Here is a 13,970-nt window from a genome sequence, read left to right as displayed (position 1 = left end):
TGGAGAGTCTCCTACCTTCTGGGGCACACACAATGGAGCCTACCTCCCATTATACATGCTGAAAAAGCTAGAAATGCACTTTCCCAACTCCCTTTCTGCCAGGCAAAACACATGACCTGGCCAGGCCATTCAGATGCTCCCATCTCTGCCTTGGACTCTGAAGCTGGTGACACCAAAATGGGCCTGTGCAGGCTCCATCCTGGTATAGGGTGCAGCCTGGCATGATTTGGGACATTGTTCTTGGTTGTGGGGCCTCCGGGGCTGGTTCTCTGGCCCCGTGGGATCTGTGAGCTATGAACAAAACCTCGTATTAAATCCCCTTTCTTCTTAAATTATCCAGAGGGTTAATTTCTGCTGCTTGCAATCAAGAACCTTGATTAATGCCTATAAGTAGGTGTGCATGTTTAAATATGTATGAAATATTTTTGGAAAGATAAAATAAATGTGAATATTGGTTACCTATGGGAAGTAGGACTGGGAAAGTGGGAAAGTGGAGGAGGAGGGAAAAAGGCTTTTGCTTTATGCCCATTTGTATTGTTGGAATTTTTTTTTTTTACCATGTATATTACTTTTACAGTGAAACAACTAGTTAGTAAAATATAAGAAAAGACACCTGAATAAATACAATAAGACAAGGAAGCAATTGCTCAGGATTTTCAAGGAACCAAGTCTTCATTAGACATTCAAAAGAAAGTCATCCTCAACTCTGTTGTGATGAACAGAGCCAAATGTGGAAATGAGTGACAGTGTTTGTTTAATTAATTAATTATTTATTTATTTTGGTTGTGCAACTAGCGGGATCTTAGTTCTCTGACCAGGAGTTGAACCTGTGCCCCCTGCAGTGGAAGCTCATGGAGTCCTAACCACTGGACCACCAGGGAATTCCCCACACCTTGTTTTATTGTGCTTTCCTTTATCGTGCTTCCCAGATGTGGCATCTTATAGACTGAAGGTTTGTGGCAACCCTGCATGGAGCATGTCTACCAGCACCATTTTTCCAACAGCATTTACCCACTTTGTGTCACTGTCACATTTTGGTAATTCTTGCAATATTTCAAACTTTTCATTATTATTATATCTGTTATGGTGATCCATGATCAGTAATTTTTGATGTCACTATTGCAAAAAGATTACAACTTGCTGAGGGCTTAGATGATGCACTCTCTCCAAATGTTAGCATAACTTGACTGCTCAATTCCTTCAGGTCTCTTTGCAAATGTCACATTCTCAGTGATATCTTTTCTACCCAACCTATTATAAAATAACATCCCATCCTCTAACCCATTTACTTGGATTCTGTTATGTTCTATTTATTGTTTTAATAACATTCATCACCATCTGACAAGGTATTTACCTTGTTTGTTTTCTTAAAGACTATTGCACACTTACTAGACTACAGTATAGTGTAAACATAAATTTTACATGCACTGGGAAACCAAAAAGTTGCATGACTCACTTTATTGCAGTGGTCTGGAACCGAACCCGCAATATCTCTGAGATATGCCACCTCCCACATGGCCAAAATGATTAGCTCTATTACTGAATCTCACACACTCAAACACTTGCCATGACTCTCCATTACTCACAGAATAAATCTCTAGCACTGAAGCATTTTGCAGCCTGAACCCTGTGTACTTTCGACACTTTTCCTCATTTTACCCTTCGCCTAGAAGACCTTATCTTCCAGCCCTGCCGGTCCATATCCGAAGGGCATTACCATCTTTGATCTGCCAAAGCCATGATCCTTATTCCTTCCTCATGCCCTCATCAAGTTTTGTTCTGTATTATAATTCTATATACTAGACTTAGTCATTTAACAGTCAAGTTAAATGACCTAGCACCTACCATATGTCTAGCTTTTTGCTAGGCTTTGGGACCATAGCTCACAGTCTGTGGAAACCAATTACCCCAGATCAGAATGTTAAGTCTGTTATCGCGATGAGAACGTAGTGTAAAGCAATTGGCTGGCAGGGCTGCTCTCGTTAGAATCTCTTTCCCTCCGCCTGGATTGCACTCTCTCCAAATGTTAGCATAACTTGACTGCTCAATTCCTTCAGGTCTCTTTGCAAATGTCACATTCTCAGTGATATCTTTTCTACCCAACCTATTATAAAATAACATCCCATCCTCTAACCCATTTACTTGGATTCTTTTATGTTCTATTTATTGTTTTAATAACACTCATCACCATCTGACGTACAAGTTACTTACTTGTTTGTGTATTTACAGCCTCTTTCCACTGTCAGGTCCAGGACAGCAGGGATTTTATTTTGCATCTTCTCCGGGGCCTAAAACAGTGCCTGGCACACAGTAGTCACTCAATAAATACTTGTTGAGAGTAGAAAGAGAATTGGACTATATGTCAGAAGACCTGGGTCCTAGTCACAGCTCTCCCACACGACAGTCGTGTGGGCTTTAGCAAGACACATCCTCTTTAAGCCTCAGGTGCCTCCTCTGTAAATTGGGGGTGATCATCTCGGCCCTTCCCCGCGGCTGACAGCACTGCTGTTAAGTATCAAACAGTGCGTCTCAAACTTTAACATGCCTCAGAATCACCTGGAGGACTTGCTAAGATACCGGTGGCTGGGCTCCATACTCGGTTTCCTATTCAGTAGGTCTGGGTGGGATGAGAAAATGTTCATTTGTAAAATGTCCCAGACGGTGCTGCTTCAAGAACCACTGACGAAAAGAGATGAAGGTACAGGAGGTGATTGTAGGCCTAACGCCCGTCCCAGACAAGTATGGCACTGATGGCCCGGCAGGACATTCTGCGAGGACAGAGTGGACGCATCTGTTCCTTAATTCAGTCAACGACCATTTCGGAGGCGCCAGGTTAGTGCCGGGTGCCGGAGGGGTCAGCGGCGCGTGCCACAGGCCAGGCCCGTGAGCCCGTGGACTCAGACCTTGGCCCAGTGGTTGGGAGCTCGCAACGTGAGGAGGGCTGGGACGGCCGCTCGGACCTCCGCACGCGGCGGGAAGTATCCGGAGCAGCGGGGAGGGCCGCAAGCGGGCGCCCAGAACGCAAAGGTAACCTCGGGAGCCCGGCGGCGGACGCAGCTCGAAACTTCCCGGAACCCGCTGTCCAGCCCCCGCCCCCACCCCCACCCCCGCCCCCGACGCCGGCGATTGAGGCGTGCCCTCGCCCTGGGCGCGCGTCCGGCACACAGTAGGCGCGCGGCCCGGCCCTCCTCACGCGGCCGGCACACAGTAGGCGCGCGCGCGGGCGGAAGGAGGCGCCGGCGCGCGGTATCCGGGGGCGGAGCCGGCTGGTTCAGCCGCGCAGACGGACGCGGGCCGCTGGCCGCGATGGGGGAGGGCGGATTGCCCCCGGCCTTCCAGCTGCTGTTGCGCGCCTGCGATCAGGGCGACACGGAGACGGCGCGGCGGCTGCTGGAGCCGGGGACTGCGGAACCGGCGGAGCGCGGCGCGGAGCCCGAGGCGGGCGCGGAGCCGGCGGGGCCCGAGGCGTCCGGGCCCGGGGCGGGGTCGGCGGCCGGAGCGCCGGTGCCCGTAGATTGCTCTGACGAGGCGGGCAACACGGCGCTGCAGTTCGCCGCGGCCGGGGGCCATGAGCAGCTGGTGCGGTTCCTGCTGCGACGCGGCGCCTCGGTCAACAGCCGCAACCACTACGGCTGGAGCGCGCTCATGCAGGCGGCCAGGTGAGGGGTCCGGGGCGCCGGGGGGTCCGGGGTGGTGTCCAGCGGCCCCCGGGGCGCGGGCGGGCTCAGGCGGCCGGACCTGCCCGGTGGCCCCCCGCAGATGCCCCGGGAGGTAAAGAGTGAAGGACTGGTTCGAGAGAATTGGAATGGTAAACTTTGAGTAGCTTGGGATACGACGAGAAGTGGACGCTCTTTTTAATAAAGTAAAATCCGAATCTTAGAAACATTGGCCTTTCAAAACACAATCTGGAGACAGCAAATAGAATCTTAGAGACTTAGAACCTTAGTGATGTCCATTTATTACTTCTGGCAACAAGGGTTTTCTAAGAACCTACCTACCAACCCTAGCTTGGCGTTCGGGATGCTGCGGTACCCAGGTAAAGTTCCCACTGGAGCAGCTCACATGCCATTGGGTAGGCCAGGTAAAGGAACAGCTTTCACGGGGAAAATTGGGGGAGCTTTTGGAGAGCAGACTCAGTTTCAGGAAGCGGGGGAAGGTTTCTGGTAAGGATGATGTATGTATTCAAGTCGAGACCTAAGGATACCTAAGAATTGACCTGGACGGAAGAAGTGGAAGGTGGGAATGGGGTGATAGGAGGCCCGTGCAAAGGTTTGGAAACCAAAGTGAAATAGGCATTGGTAGGACTGCTAGAACGATGTTGTGGCTGGGAGAGCCTGGGAGTAGTGGGAGATGCACCGTGGCAAGGCTGCGAAAGGTGAGCTATCCTAAGGACATTGGGAAGTAATGGAAGTTTCTAGGCAGAGCAACTGACAGAATGAGATTTATGTTTTCAAAGATCACTTTCACTGCACCGCGAGGATGGATTGGAGGGGTGAGCTAGAATCGGAAAGGCTGGTTAGGAGGGGATTGCAGCAATCCAGGAAGAGGTGTTGGTGTCCTGGACCAGAGCAGAGATGGCAGTGTGAGAGCAAAGCAATGAGTTTCAGATGTCCTCAGGAAGTAGGATGAACCGGACTTGAAACTGGTATAAAGAAACTCTGATATACAGTGAAGTCTCTCACTCCTGTCAGCCAACTACTTAGGTCCCACCCAGTTTCTTGGAGAAATTCCCCAAGGAGGGAACAGAAGTCATTTGTAATTTTGATGGATATTGCCAAATTGCTCTCCATACAGGTTCATTAGTTTCCTATGGCTGCTGTAACAACTTACTACAAAGCCAGCAGCAATCACATCACTCCAAGCCCTGCTTCGTCATCACATCTTCTGCCTCCTTTGCCTCCCTCTTCCACATTTAAAGGACCCTTGTGATTCCACTGAGCCCACCTGGATAATCTCCCCTATCGCAAGGTCAGCTGATTAGCAACCTTAATCTATCTGCAACCTTAATTTCCCCTTTGCCACGAAACCTAACATATTTACAGGTTCTGGGGATTAGGATGTGGACATCTTTAGGGAGCCCATTATTCTGTTGACCACAGTAGTATTAACCAGTTTACCCTCCTGGCAGCAGTGTATGTGAGTGCCTTTTTTTTCCTGCAGCCTCTCCAACAGAGTATATTATCAAACTTTTGAATTTTTGTGTCTGATGAGTGAAAAATATCTCAGCGTGGCCGTGACTTGCATTTGTTAAACTGAGTGAAATGAAACATCTTTCCATATGTATGAGCCATTTGTTTTTCTAAAAGGCGTTGAAATCACAACATTCTTACCCATAATCTTCTCATTGTGACCCGATTATATTTCATTTCTGAGTTCATTTCCAAGTGTTACATGGTTGTTCTAGTTTAATTTGTATTTCTGGAAAATTTTTACTCTGCATTATTTCCGTCGTTAAATATATCGTTTTCCACTGCTGTGTGATATTCCATCCATGGGCACTACTTAACCATTTGTGGTTTGCTTAACCATTCCTTAGCCCTTGGGTATTTATTTCAGTCTGTAAACACACCTAGGTAACGCATCCCAGTTGTAACACTTGGGCTGCCCATTCACATGGGTAAGTGCAGTGTTTTATGCACCTATCAGTGTGTTGGGACTCCTTGTCTTAAGACACTTGATTTGTTGCCCGGAGCAGTCTGGGGTGCCCATAAAACCTTTTGGGCTATGGGCCTTACTTCTGAGGTTCCCTGTCTCTCTTAGTGGCCCCATCCACTCTTCCAGGCTTTAAAACTCCAGGTAGGTCCTCAACCAAGTACCCGTCTAGGCCTTAGCATCTCTCCTTCCCCTCTGCGTTAGTCCAGGCCGCACATTTATAAGTGGCCTCCCACTGCTGTCTCCTCTTTCAGGTGTGCCTTCTGTAATCCATCCTCTGCAGAGCTTCCAGATCTTTCTGAAATGAATGTTTGGTTGTGCCTCTCCTGTGATAGCTCCCCTAGTCAGAGCCCTTAGCATGGCATTTGAGGCTCTCACATTCGGACCTCTTCCCAAATCCTCTCTTCTTCTTTCCCCCTGGCTTCCTAAATTCAGGCCAAGATGACATCATCCAGGCCTTCTCTTGTGTCTCCCTGCATGTTCTTTGTTTTTTTAAGTTAACGTTTATTGAGCATTTACTGTGTGCCAAGAATTTCGTCTCCACTTTATGAATGAGAATTTGACATTACAAAATCTGCTCATGAGCATTCAGCTAGTCAGCAGATTTGGGGAGTCCAGCCGCAGAGTCCTCACCACAACCATGTACTGGAAACCTCTTCTTCCCCTTCTCCCCTCAGTGAGTGAAGCCCCCACTTCCTCCCAGCTTAGCTTCTTCTGGGAAGCCTGCCATGATATCCCCCCTGTTCTCTGGTCTCTCAGCCCTGGGCAGGCCTCTACAGTAGTGCCCACCACTCCCACGTTATAGCTGGTCACCTTTGTCAGTGACACCCAAACCTGGCCGTACATCAGAATCATTGGGACGCTTTTCCAAATCAGATCCCTGAGTTCCCTTTCTGGGATTGTGATTCAGAAGACCCAGGGGAGGGACAGGGACTCTGTGTGACACGAGGCTCCCCGGCGACGATTCTCCCACATGGTAGGTTTGGGAGCCACTGACGCGCACCTAATCTCTGAACTCCCACCTGGAACCGAGGAACCCTTAGTGAGCCCCGGGGGCCTTGCTGAGTGAGATTTATGTCTGCAGCACCTGGTTTGCTGCAGGGTGTCTCAAAGACCCTAATCACCAGTTTTTTGCTGCTAACCAAGTTCTGCAGGATGGTCAAAGTCATCTGATTAATTTCATCTAATGAAATTTAACCTTGATGGGACAGGAGACTCAGAAGAATTAAGCTGAACTCTGCTAACTAACAATTTAACATTTTTAGAGGATTTTCCTTCTTCTCTACAAGTTGGTATTGTAAAAAGAGCTGGAATTTGTGGTCCAAGTGTCCTGACTTTATCACTTGCAAATCGAAAGGCTCTGGACTAACTATGTTCCTCTTTTTTCCTCCATTTATCTTACAGGTGCTATTTTGGAAGCGTTAGCTATGACATACTCTCTAATTTACTATGGTAGAATGGGATAGTCCTATGAGATGATGAGAATTGACTCAACCTTTAGCTGAGCCTAGACAGGGCCTGGGTACTTTAAAATTTATTGTACTTCAGTTTGTGATACTGACCATCTGGACTGTCTGTGCTGGCTTGTGCTCAAGCATTCGCTTGCCTAACCTGCATCAAGAGCTCAGTGTTGAGGAATAATATGTAGGGAGACTTCCTAAAGGATACACAGTTTGTCTGACCCTTGAGTCAGGACGGCCAAGCACATGGCTGTGTGCCGACACGTTCCAGTCCTGTGCTCTTTCTCCTTGAAAGTAGATAGGCCTCAGAGATGGTGCTCCTGGCAGCCACCACTTTCAATGAAGTGAGCATCTATTTATCTTTCCAGCTCTCTGTGTTCCAAAGCTCGTCATTGGATCAGGACCATCAGAGGCCCTGTGCCTGGACTGCACTTTGGTCTCTTGTGAGTGTTTTAGCATCAGAGGTGGTTTCATTCATGTTTTTTTTCCTATTCTTAAAATGATAACCTTTGTTGAGCACTTAGTTTGTGTCAAGCACTGTGCTAAGTACTTCAAATGAATTAACTCATTCAGGCCACACAGAATCTGAGGAAGTAGGTACTGTTGCCTTCCCCATTTTACAGATAAAGAATTGAGGCTCAGAGAAGTTAGGTTACTTGCCCAAGGCCACACAGCTAGTAAGAGACAGAGTCAGATTCACACCTAGGCAGGTGCTCCAGAGCCTATGCTCCCAGCCTCTGCTCTCAGCCATGAATCCTGTAACTCACCATTTTCCTCTTGGTGTTGGCCACAAGGAAGCCACTTGCCAAATTTGCTAAACACTAAAGGGACAGCTTATATGATGTTTACTCTGGCTCTAATTTCACCCTTGGCTTCCTTACTTTCCTTCTTCTGCCCTTCACTTTTCCGCCTGCCAGCGTGGCAGAGCTGGCCTCTCAGCCCAGTGCTTTGAGAGTGGGAGTGTGTGCCAGGTCTTTCAATACAGGTGTTAATTGCTGAAATTAATTGGTAATCATAGCAGCTGCTCAGAAAGCCCTGAGCTTCCCTATCTTCAGTAATTACCTATTAGAAGCTTAGCGTCCACAAAATTATCTCAGCCTTCATTGAATCCTTTTATATTTTCAGCCTAATTGAATGACCTCTTGGGCTACTCACGAGTTCAGAAAGCATTCCAAGTGTCAGCATTTCTGCTCAAATTAAGCGCTTTTCCTCCTTTGTGAGTTTGTTTTACCAGAAAAAGTGGGCTTTGGGATTTTAGGGTCTAGGTTCAAGTTTTGACTCCATGGCTTCCAAATTGAGAGATTCTGGATTATTGCTTTCCATTGTAATCTTCAGTTTCCTCATCTGTGAAATAGGCATTATCAGTTTATCTCAGGGCTTACTAAGATCCAATAGATAAAAACAGGATTTTTATCTGTTATCTGCTGTCAGGGATTATGCTAGATTTTATCTCATGCTTGATAACTAAATAGAGAAATCTTTTTTAAATTTTTAAAATATTTTTGGTTGGGTCTTAGTTGTGGCATGTGGGGTCTTTGTTTGCGGCGTGTGGGCTTCTCTCTAGTTGTGGCGTGCGAGTTTTCTCTCACTAGTTGTGGCGTGCGGGGTCCAGAGCGCATGGGCTCTGTAGTTTACGGCACATGGGCTCTCTCGTTGAGGCGCAAGAGCTCAGTAGTTGTGGGGCGCGAGCTTAGTTGCCCCACGGCATGTGGGACCCTAGTTCCCTGACCAGGGATCGAACTTGCGTCCCCTGCCTTGGAAGGCGGATTCTTTACCACTGGACCACCAGGGAAGTCCCTAAATAGGGTAATCTTTTAAAGTTATCTACTCCAACGGAGGATACACCAGTTCTTCGGCCATTTCTGTTGCCTGTCTGGGGACCAGCCTCTGCGTGGTTATGCCAACTGTTCATTCACTCACTCATTCGACAAAATTTACTGAGCTCCACTGTGGGTCTTGTCCTTGGAGAGTGCACAGACTAACAGGAAGACACAATTATAGAAGGAGGGCCCAGGTACATCAGGAGGGGTGAGGACAGGAGATTGTGTGTGTTCAATTGAGGGACACCTGAACTGATGTGGGGAGATGATCTGGAAGCTGCTCAGAGGAGGTGAGATCTGAGCTGAATCCTGCAGCAGGATAACGGGTGTGCTTAGACCCGTAGACAAGGACAGGAGGGTACTCTGGTCAGAAAGGCAGGATGGCAGAGGCATGGGAGGAGTATAACCGCTGGGTGCAGGTGAGCGTGGTAGTACAGTGTGGGAGTTGGGAGGAAGTAAGGTTGACAAAGTTGGCAGGCCTTTTCGGGAAGTGGGGGAGTGGCCATGAGATTTAGGTTTGCGGAATATCATTATGGAGAATGGGCAGGGAGACAGGCTGGGGTTGCAGCTCTCCACATTTTTGCCAGATTCAGTCCACTCTTGGAGAAGAGGCCAGACAGGCCCAGTTCCCCTGCAGCTGGGGAAGCCAGTTCACCAAGCTCTCCCTCCGAGCTCCGCAGGCTGAGTGACCCGGTGCTGTTCAGGTTCACGTCCCAGAAGGTATTTGTAAGTTCAAAACAGAGTTCAACCTTGGCTCTGCCTCCACAGGGAGGAGGGAGGCCCTGGGTTTAGAAGAAGCACAAAACCGCTTCCGTAAAGGAGGGGAACGCCACAAGAGATTCATTGTAAAAGCTGCCTCGCAGATGCAGACCTCATGCCGGCATTACGGTCTTGTAAAACCTGGCGCCGCCGGCCCCTTTCTTCTTGTTGTTCTTTCCTTTTAGTCCAAGGCTCCTTCCAGCTCTGAGCCCAGAAAGATTGCGCCAACCCCAAACGCTGCAAAACAGAACTCTTCTGCCCTCTGGCGGCAGACGAAGGAAGAAATTTTGCTGGGAAAAGGCATCTGTTTTCCTCTTCCTGGTATTAGAGTTGGTGGGTGCATGTCTGTCTCCCCAGCGTCCCAGCCAGGCAGTCGCTCAAGCTTCCCTGGAGAGGGTCTGGCCCAGATCGGATTCTCAGCCGCCAGCAGGGGACATTCCAGCCAGAAGGTGGCAGCAGGCCTCTGGCGAGAGGTGCCCCCACCCGCCTCTGCTGACCACAGCTACGCCACACTTCTTGGCATGGGGTCCGCTGTCTCATCTCGAAGGACCTTCTGTGCATGTGTGTTTGGGGCTGGGAAGGGTAGACGTGAGTCAGACATGGGCCCTGCCTGTGGGGAATGAGAACACAGAGAGGGAGCTTACCCAGCTCTGAAGCAGAATCACACGAACTCTCTGCGATGTGGGAAGCAGCGTGGTGTAGGGGAAAGCGGGAGGGCAGCAGGATTCAGACAGACCTGGGCTCTGACCCTGTGGCCACCTCTCACCAGCTGGGTGACCTTGGCCTGTTGTGTGATGTAAAATGTTTAAATGATTACAATTGTAATAGCTAACATTTATGTGGTGCTTCCTTTGGCCAAACACTGTTCTAGGTGCTTTATGTATGTTTTATATTTATATATATTAACTCATTTAATCCTCCACAGCCCTTGAAGTAGATATAATCATATCCCCATTTTAGAGATGAGGAAATGAAGGCACGAAGAAGCTAAAATTCTTTCTCCAGGTAATGCAGCTAGTGGGTGGCAGAGCTGGATTGGAAACTAGACAGGGCAGTGGCTTGCCTTTGTGATGGTGTGTATGCAGGGCCAGCACAGTGCCTGGCAGCAGAAGAAGGCCTTTGATTATAAGCAGCTATTACAACTTCAATAGTTAATGATTCAATAGTTAATAACTAAATGATTACATGAGCTGTCTCCTCATCACTGCCCCATGTTGAGTGTCACTAATTGTCCATCTTCCTGGCAGATTTGGACATGTGAGCGTGGCACACCTCCTTTTGGATCACGGGGCTGATGTCAATGCCCAGAACCGGCTGGGGGCCAGTGTGCTCACCGTGGCCTCTCGGGGTGGCCACCTGGGCGTGGTGAAGCTGCTCCTGGAAGCCGGTGCCTTTGTGGACCATCACAAACCCTCAGGCGAGCAGGCGGGGGACGGCAGGGACGAGCTCCTGGACGTCACGGCCCTGATGGCCGCAATCCAGCACGGACATGAGGCTGTGGTACGTCTGCTGATGGAGTGGGGTGCAGACCCCAACCACGCGGCCCGCACTGTGGGCTGGAGCCCGCTGATGCTGTCAGCACTCCTCGGGAGGCTTGGCACGGCCCAGCAGCTGGTGGAGAAGGGGGCCAACCCGGACCACCTCAGCGTGCTGGAGAAGACCGCCTTCGAGGTCGCACTTGACCGCAAGTACAGGGACCTTGCAGACTACCTGGACCCGCTGACCACTGTCAGACCCAAGACAGGTCAGGCTGCGCCACCGCTAAACTACCCCCTCGTCCCGCCGTGGCCTCACATAGGACCCCAGATTGTGTTTAAATGGCAAACGCCGAGGGGTGTCCAAACAGAAGGTCATGTGGAAATCGCAGCCTGCGGGGTAGTGGGACTTAAGATGTGCCGTGGGGGAGAATCAGGCAGGGGTGCCTGCCACGTGCAGGTTCCTGGCCCACCCTCCCTCCAGAGAGTGATTTGGTAGCTCTCAGAAGAGCCTGGAAACCTGCACAGCAAGGCCCCTCCTTCCTAACCAGATGATTCTGGTGCAGGAGGTTCTGAGATCCTTCTAGAATGGGTCAGCAAACTTCTGTAAAGGACCAGATAATAAATATAGTATTTTAGGCTTTGTGGGCCACACAGTCTCTGTCGTAACCACTCAGTTCTGCTAGAATGAAAGCAGCCTACGTGATATGTCAAGGAGTGGGTGGGGCTGTGACCAGGAAAACCATCATTCTAAAAACAGGCACAGGGGTAGTTTTGGCAACCCCTGCTCTAGAGCAGTGTGCCTAACCTCAGTTGCCAATGACCAGTGCCCAGAGACTAAGTCACATAAAATTTAGCCTCCTTTTCTGTTGTGTTTTTTCAACACCTATTAGTGTATCCTGTTTCTTTTTTCTTTTTGCCATCTTTCTGGCACTTAAAGAGATGTCTAAACTTGCCATCTTTCTGGCACTTAAAGAGATGTCTAAACCATCCTTAGCAAATCTGCTACAGGACATATGTTTCAAAACCTCTAGTTCATCATGTGCAGTAGAATTGTGTCATGCAGAGTCACACAGCCTCAATACCCTCTGTCTGTGATGCTCTGATTTCAGTGGCAGGCCTGAGACGACCTGGGCTGTAAGGCTGGGCTGCAGCATGTGAGCACGTAGGACTGAAAGGTAAAAATTGGAAGAAAAGGTCATCAGACAGACAGGCTAAAAAGACTTGAAAGTGTTGAAAGGTTTGAACCATGCAAAGAATACGCAGTAGTCCTGTCAATCACTTTGTAAATCAACTACATTTCAATTAAAAAAAAATTCAAATGGTCAATTAAAAAAAAGTTCCATCAATCAAAAGATGCTGCACATTTGGGAAATGCTTATTAGAAATACACTGTCGGGTCAAAATACTCTGAAATAAACATGTTGAAAAACCCCGTAACAACAGAGGGATGGCGAAAATGAAGAGAACGCCAAACAGAAAGGAAAAAGAAGTAAAGTTTAGGAAAACCTATCTGGAGCCAGGAGACCTCTTTACTTTGTGCAGATCCAGAGAGGAATAGAGGCTGGTCAAAGGTCACATACCGGTTAGAAGCTGAGTGACACTCAGAAGGCGAGGGAATCCATGGGAAGAGCACGGGGATGTGACTCCGCCCAGTTGGAGCACTTGTAGGGCCGCTGGGAGCTGGGCATGCTTGTAACTCTCTCTGAGCCTTCCTTTGCCTCTTGTGTAAAATGGGGTTAATGACAACTACCAGGTGGTCATGAGCAGAAAATAAGCCGGCCTCTGGGGTGTGAGCCCTTGGGCTAGAATGTAATAGCAGTTCAGTGTTAGGTCCTGGGGAAGAGTTGCAGTTGGAAGGTAGGGCTCCAGCCTCACACAGGGTATTTTCCTTGACGCAAGGCTGCTGCCCTCCTTTAAAGGCTTTGGTTCCATTTGTCTCTGTAGCCAAGATCGGGACGGGAACTGCCTTCTCATGTCCCTGCTCTGCCAATAGGCAGACTCTTACCTCACCCCCACCCCGGGGAGGTTGGCTTCAGCCACGTTGCAGGTGAGGGAGATCAGGCAACTCGCTCAAGGCCTCCACCCTAGAAGTCGACAGTCTGGAACTTGCACCCTGCCTGTAGCCACTGAGCTGTGCCTCTCGTACTGCTTATTCTCCTCCTTCCTCAGATTTCCCCCAGCCGGCGTTCTGGGGTCTTAGCTCTCCACGTGCCTCCTTAGGGACTGCCCTGGCACCCTGGGAAGGCGATGCCCTCATCTCCTCGAGGTGCGGTGGGGCAGACACAGTGTTGGGCGTGCCCAAGGTCACCCTCTACCAGGATCCACCCAGCCTTGCCTGTGCTGGCCAAGGGACCTTGGACCAGCTGCCTGCGTTCTCTAAGCTTCTGTTTCGTCATCCATAAGTGGGTGACGGGAGTACCCCCTGCCTCACAGGACTGCTGTGACAATCAAGTGAGGTCATCCCAGCCCAGAGGGAGCACGTGAGAGATGCTGGCAGCTGCCTCACCCCTGTTACCGTAGTCATTCTATTTGATGGGACCGGGTCATGGTTACGAGCAGACTTCCCCATCGAGCAGACCAGGGTTTGAGGCTCAGCTCTCCCACTTTGTGGCTGGGCGGCCTTGTTGTATTCATTGTCCCTCCAGGACTCCAGTGTCCTCTTTCATAAAACAGCCATAATAAATACACTTACCTTGTGAGGTCCTATGAGCTGTGGTAAGATAATGCCTGTAAAATACATACCCCAGTGCCTGGCACATAAAGAGCAGTGAGTGGAAGCTACCAAAATGGATTTTTATTGA

General features: G+C 49.4%; 2 protein-coding genes across 2 annotated transcripts in view; one reads left to right on the top strand and one right to left on the bottom strand.

Moving 5' to 3' along the window:
• GALNT12 (polypeptide N-acetylgalactosaminyltransferase 12) overlaps positions 1–3,062 on the bottom strand; it is a 53,055-nt gene extending 49,993 nt beyond the window's left edge. Inside the window, exon 1 of the mRNA XM_079927471.1 lies at positions 2,212–3,062. Within this exon, the coding sequence (XP_079783597.1) occupies positions 2,212–2,276 (65 nt within the window). The 5' untranslated portion in view covers positions 2,277–3,062. The remainder of the gene's footprint in view (positions 1–2,211) is intronic.
• A 218-nt stretch (positions 3,063–3,280) lies between these two features.
• Positions 3,281–13,970, top strand: part of ANKS6 (ankyrin repeat and sterile alpha motif domain containing 6) — a 54,802-nt gene continuing 44,112 nt past the window's right edge. Inside the window, exons 1-2 of the mRNA XM_079926895.1 lie at positions 3,281–3,659; positions 10,939–11,435. Of these exons, the coding sequence (XP_079783021.1) occupies positions 3,307–3,659; positions 10,939–11,435 (850 nt within the window). The 5' untranslated portion in view covers positions 3,281–3,306. The remainder of the gene's footprint in view (positions 3,660–10,938; positions 11,436–13,970) is intronic.

This window comes from Stenella coeruleoalba, assembly GCF_951394435.1.
Source record: "Stenella coeruleoalba genome assembly, chromosome: 7".
Lineage (NCBI taxonomy): Eukaryota > Metazoa > Chordata > Mammalia > Artiodactyla > Delphinidae > Stenella > Stenella coeruleoalba.
This window is presented reverse-complemented; position numbering and strand designations above follow the sequence as displayed.